This window comes from Populus trichocarpa, chromosome 1, assembly GCF_000002775.5.
Source record: "Populus trichocarpa isolate Nisqually-1 chromosome 1, P.trichocarpa_v4.1, whole genome shotgun sequence".
NCBI classification, from domain to species: Eukaryota; Viridiplantae; Streptophyta; class Magnoliopsida; order Malpighiales; family Salicaceae; genus Populus; species Populus trichocarpa.
In genome coordinates this window covers 47,437,293-47,444,021 of record NC_037285.2, presented here as the reverse complement: position 1 = coordinate 47,444,021, position 6,729 = coordinate 47,437,293, and the positions used below count along the sequence as shown (strand labels likewise).

Below are 6,729 nucleotides of genomic sequence, written 5' to 3'. Positions count from 1 at the left end.
AATAAAGCTAAAGTCCTAAAACCTAATGTCAAATGATGGAATTGAAAAAATTATTTTTTAAAAATAATATGAGACTGGGATAAAAAAAATATTTTTTTTTAAAAAAAAGAACCTGAAAAAAAAAGATTGAAGTTAAATCAATAGAGAACATAAAAAAAATTGAGTAACTCAGGTTAACTTGACTAACCCACGACCTGGTTGAGCCCTACAGAAAAAAAACAAAAAAAAATCACAAAGTTCAAGGCCCAATAATCTAATATTAAAAAATAAAATTGAAAAAAAAATCAATTTAAGAAGAAATATAAAAAAATATCCAAGTCAACCCGACTTATCTTTATAGCTAGTGACTCGATTCATGAGACTACAATCATTCTATAGAAGGCAAAGACTTAAAAATCACAAAGCAAAATCCTTAATTAACCAAAATTAAAAAAGAATAATAAAAAAAATTGAGGACAAAATCTAGCATAAAAATTATATGAAAAAAAACAGTGAAACTAAATTGAAAATCAAATAAAATAAAATAAAAACAACATTGGATGACTCATGTTGTTGGTGATGACAACATTTAACCATCGAGAGATATGCACACGCCATCAAAACAATATGAACACCTCTCATTTGTTAGTGCATGCTACCCATGTATTAACTGCCTTTTCTTTTTTAATTATTTTTATATATAGTCAAAGATCTAGTTACTTATCATCCTAATACATAATTACAAAATAATATGTTGAAAAGATCTAAGTGCCCTCAAATATATGTTTTATTATTTTTAATTATAAGAGTAAAAGATCTAAGTTCATAAAACACTTCTCTTTAATTTTAAATTTTATTTTATTTTTAAGAATATTTAAGTTATTGTATTGTTCATTTAAAATGCAAAAAGACTTTCTTGTTTTTATTAAAAATGATAATGATTAATAGATTTCATTGAAAAAACCTTCATATTTCTAAGACTAAGTTAAATGAATTTTTCTTTCAAGAGCAAAATAATAATTTTACTGTGCAAATCTACAAATGTGTGCATGATAAAAGGAAGATCTCTTTTAGTTATTTTTTGTAATTGTAATTAGTAACTCAAGTAACAGCCCTACTAGATGGCGGTTAGGTTCTGTGGTAAAAACAAAACAAACTGAACCATGGCGGTTCGGTTCAGCTTTTAAGTTCAAACCAAACAGTGCACACTTCTGCTATAAACGCCACACACACATCCATGCCTGGGGCCCACAAACAGAATGGATGAATCACAAGACCAGACCCCATAAATTTTGAACAGATTTTCAGTTACAATTAATGGTGGTAAGCAATAAAAATTATAACAGTACACTCGCACTTGCATCATGTTTCACATGAAAACAATGAAAACTGATGCTCTTACTGCAAAGAACCCTAGGTGAAGTAACCCAATGCAATCATTATCTGTCACTTTTTCTGTCTTCTTTCAGTAATCTATGGAAAAAACCTTTTTTAAGGTTAAATTCAACAGTCAAAATCAAGAAGATGCAATATACAGCAATGGCCTTGAAACTTCAGTTTTTAATGCTCTCTTCAAGCTACGAAAAAGTTGGGCAAAACGAACTCTAAGTGCTAGCCTTTAAACACCTCCCATTTGCACAAATGATGTTGTACTAGTAATTCTGCGGTTCAAAATGATTCTAAAGTGTGCAAAGAACATGGTGCTATAGAAAACCAAAGATATATAACTGCGTTCCTAGTACTTCTAAGGAAAATGAAGAGAAGGAAAATTTTACGATGTAAGACTATGCTGCTATTGCCAAGATGTAAATCACACCTAGCTCAGAATCAGTTAAGTCCTCTGGGAAATTTTTCCAGAAATAAAATCAAAGCCATAAAAAAATGTTACTGTGGTTATGAGAAGGATTTGGTAAATTTAACACTTCCCTAGTTTGAGGCATTTATCGCTCGAATCTGCATATAGTGAAATACATAAAAAAGAATAACAATAACATCAAACAATCTGAGACTAAAGGAGTTCCTAGAGTGTAACCAGTAACTCCTCCTTTACAATTGAAATAGATGAAAGCACTATGGGAAGCTTCCCTCTTGGTGCTTTAAGATTACCTTCTAATTCTACACTAGATCAACCTAGACTTTAACCTTTAGCATGATTAAGCACATCATAAAAAAAAAAAAAAAGTCTTGCAACTCTCTCTATAACAATAGTCTCAGATCTTGTGTAAGAGACAATGTTATATCATGCTCAAGATCTAACATAAGGAAGCGAACCATCAAAAAGAACATTTAACAACATAAAAGTCAATGCTACAAAAACCAATCAATTTAAGTTCTTCCCCATATTCTGAACAAGTTTTACATCTTTGTTTTAGAGTCGATCATTTCAATTCATTAGCCCCCTTGTCCCAAATGTAACAGCAGAAATATGATAATCCCATTTCCACAATTTGTTGCTTGTATGAATCATCTAAAACTATTGAATCTAAGCAAAGTAAATTGATCATGTATTGGCACATAGACCACATTCAATAGGATTAGCACCAATTCAATACAGAACATTATCATTTCAGCTCAAATTCAAAACAAGTAAATTGAGATAACTTACTTATGATGATACAACATAGGACTTCAGGATACAACAGACTGTAACTTGGAGCGTCAGCTACAAATGGGACAAAGCACCAAACCATTCTCATTACAATCAGGGCATCTAAGCACAACAGTCCTCCCTTGTTTCTGTCCCAGCTCCTCCTTAACCACCATCACCATCTTACAACTCCCATTACAAGAAAAACAAGGCAAAAACCTCACATCTCCGCACCCTTCACACACACCCTTTACTCCCTTCTTAGGCAACCCTTCTAAAACATCTCCCATTATCCCTTCCTCAACTAGTCTCATCACTTCCTCGGCACCACCCATGTACCTTCCTTTAACAAAAACCCTTGGTGGCACCATTGCCTCTCTCTCTTTCCCTCTCATTAATTCCATTAACTCCTCTTTAAACCCTTTGTCCATGGAGACATCCCTCTCACAAATCAACACACCAAACCCTTCAAATGCTGCACGTACTACATTACAAGCTTCAAAAGTCTTTCTTATGCCTCTCAAAGTCGTTGTGTAGATCACAACTCTGTCTTCTCCACTGGGTGGACATAGTCTCTCAAATTTATCAATCAAACCTGTACTGTCCTTCAAAAGAAAATTTGGGTTCTTGTTTTCTTGGCTAGATAAAGGACTTTCTTGGCACTTCTTGGTAACTAAGGAGCTATCCTTCAAAAGAAGTTTTGGACTGGTGTTTTCTTTGCTAAATAAAGGAGTTTCTTGATGTTTCTTGAAAAAGGATGAAAAATGGGAACTTTCTTGGTCTTTCTTGATAATGGGAGAGAAACGAAAGCTATCGGTGTCAAGACCAGACATAAGTTCCCAAGAATCAATGATTTCTGGTTTGGACTTAGGTTCTGTAAGAGGGGTAGGGAAGATGGAGCCAAGAGTGAACCGATGTGATGGTGTTGGAGGAGTTGTGGTGGTTTGTGGTGGTGGTGTTGGTGGTGGTAACGGATCAAGATTGAGGAGGCCATAAGTGGTTGAAGTGAGTGAAACTATGTGGTGACTTAGCGCTGAGCTGCCTAGTTGAGCGAACTCATCCTCATTGTTCAGTAGATTAGAAGATACACAGCCCATGATGATGGTGGTAGCTGCAGAGTGTTGTTGATGGCTTCAACTTGTTTTGGTGTTTGAAATTTGAAGTAGACTGAGAGGGAAAGCAAGAGTAGTCACAGGGAGTGGAGACACAGGGTTAGATACAGGGGATGACTTTTTTAGGAAGGGAATTTTAAATGAATTTTCTAGATCTCATCTCACTATATTTTATTATTATTATTATTATTATTATGAGAAATCTGCTTTTATTGCTGCCTTAAAATTTACATTTTGTAATTTCGTTGATTAATTAATTATAACTAGATTTATTGTTATAAGCAACAAGGTTTTGATAGATCAATGGAGTATTGCAACATTTTGTGTTTCAATATATTTGGTTTTAAGTGTTTAAGTTATTCATTTGCATTTTTTATGTTGTTTTAATCAATTAAATTTGACATTCTTATTAGATTTAGTTTATTTTTAATAACAGTTTTATAATTTAAAAATATAAAAAGTTATAATTATAATATCTGATTCAGGAATTAAGACAACTGAAGTCTTTGGTAATAATTAAACGAGTTAACCTGAAATAATTAAAAAACAATTTAAAAAAATAATAAATTGAATTGAAGGGTAATCTTTTCTATAAAAAAAACATATAAAATGGTGTTGTATTAAAAAAAAAAAACACTAGATTTTCACTAATTTTATCTTGTTAAAATCTCAACAATTAGACCATTCATTCATATATTCAAATTCATGATATTTAGTTTGAAAATAACAAATGTTTTACCTTCCATCAAATTTGACGTTAAGTAAAACTCACATGTTATTAATCTCACAAATGACATGATTAAAACCAATGATTTATATAGTTAATTCTTGTTATAAATTAAATCAAAACGATAAGGTTTAATAAAATAGTAAATTTAACATAATAAACATTATTTCTCAAAAAAAAAAAAACATGTAAAGGTATCTTAAAAGAAATCACATGAATGGTAAATGCGAGCACAATTGCAAAAGCAAGTGCAATTATTATCTAGCCTTTTCAGTCACTCAAATTTGAAAATTTTGTGGGGACTGCGTGTGTGGTGCACGAGCTTTGGCCTTTGGGCGCTAAATTTTTAATTCAAATTACAGGACTGCGTCTGAAGGAGTATTTAATTGGGCTCGCACTTTCTTCCCCGCGTCACCCATTCCAAGGTCAATTCACATGTTTCCACTCAGTGTTTCAAAACAAACACCACCAGGCCAAGCCCGTTTACAGAGGATAGAGCCTGGGCTGGGTCAATATCAGATTATTTTCTACTAATTTAATGTATTTTTTTTAAAATACTGTCTTCATAATTTAAACCTACCCCTTTAAAGTTTTATTTATTAATAGATTGTGTTAAATAAGAATATTAAAAAAAGACCTTCGGATTTGGGCCTAAAGCCACAGCTTACTTGGGCTTGGGCAAGGCGAGGCCCCCATGGCTTGCTCACCTAGTGCGTCCAAACCTAACCCATGTGTTTTTTTCAATATATTTTTTTACATGTGTTACTTTTCTTTCACGCAACCTTTTAAGTTTTATCACATGATTAAATAAATTTTAATGCACTTTTCATTTGTTGAACAACACGACCAAACAAGCATAGTTTTCTAAATCAATAAGCTCACTTTTTATTTTACAGTTAAAAATCTTTTCATAACATAGTTACCTTATAGAGCGAGCTCTAAATAGCCTTACAACCCTTAAACCTGACGTTCGTCTTAAGAAAAGTGTATAAGCGTGTTTGGGTGAGAGATATAGTGATTTTTTTCTAAAGATATAATCCTCTTAAAGCACAAACCACACATCTAAAAGCTAGAAATACATGCTTTTTGTGTGGGTCCTACAAAAAAAAAAAACTAAAGTCACCTTCAAACCAAGCACCCTCGAGCGTGGAATAAGCTTCTATAAAATTTAGTCGCCAATAAGAGAGGTAAGGGATTTCATCTCTCAACTCAAAAAAAGAATTACTTATTAAATATTAAAGTTTACAGCTAAATTTTTAATTGAGCTCATGATTAAATCAAATTAGTCTATTAAAAGTCTAATTAAGTTCTTAGATTTAATTTTTATACAGATTCATCTAATAAATCATTTAATTTGACTTTTACTCTGCATTGTCTTTCAGTTTCAGGTATAATAGAAGCACAATTGACTCCTAATTTTTTTTCAAAATTCCAGTTCGTTTCTCCATACGTTTAAAACCCTTCTCAACTTGCTCTTGCCAAGTTATTACTTTTTTTTTTTTTTTCAATTTAATTTTTTTAAAATATTTTTAAAAGAAAAAAAGATAATTTTAGAGGAAATTCAAAATTGGGTCATGAGACATACAATAACATTTAGATAATTATTGATGAAAAGACGTATATATCATGTATTTGTAACACTCAAAAGTCAAAAGTACTCTCACTTAAGCGATATATAATTGTCCAATTTAACGTAATTACAGCTAGAAAAATCAAATTATGTGTATTGGGTGAGAAAAGTATGCAGCTCTCCTTCAAGCTTAAATTCTAAGTTTTTCTTTCGGAACTTCAAATTTCTGTAGTAATTAAGCATTTTGCCTTTCTAAGAATATCATACTTTTTCATCGGTCCCTCTAATTTAATCATTTTAAAGTTTATCTCCATATTTTTTAAAAACTTTGCCTACAGGAAAACTCCTGTTTATGGGACATTAACAAGTAACAACAAATTCAAAACCATCAGAAAAGAACAGTCTGAAATCAGAATTATTGGGGGCAAATAGTGGGTGCCTGAGACTATACCTAGCTAGAGAACACCTTTTAGGCAGGGCCAGCACCTCATCTAAAATAATGTCATACCACTTTTTCAGACAGACCACCACCCCTTTGATGCTGGCAAAGCCGCCTGATACTTGTGGACCTACTGGCCACAAAATGCAATTATAGAAGGCATCGAATCCTTATAGTATATGCTTGGAGTTCATCGAAAATTGAACACTAGCTAGGAAGATCAATTTTTTGCATTGAATTTCAATTTCCGCATACCATTATTTATTTATTTTACAAACATGGATCATCATATTATACGGGTGATACTATTAAAGA

The 6,729-nt window shown here is 32.1% G+C and overlaps 1 protein-coding gene across 1 annotated transcript; it reads right to left on the bottom strand.

Annotated features, from left to right (window-relative positions):
- Positions 1-2,462: 2,462 nt before the first annotated feature.
- LOC7490699 (uncharacterized protein At5g39865) lies at positions 2,463-3,819 on the bottom strand. The gene has a single exon (XM_002298927.4). The coding sequence runs from the start codon at positions 3,661-3,663 to the stop codon at positions 2,638-2,640; it is 1,026 nt and encodes a 341-aa protein (XP_002298963.2). The 5' UTR covers positions 3,664-3,819; the 3' UTR covers positions 2,463-2,637.
- Between the last annotated feature and the right edge of the window lie 2,910 nt (positions 3,820-6,729).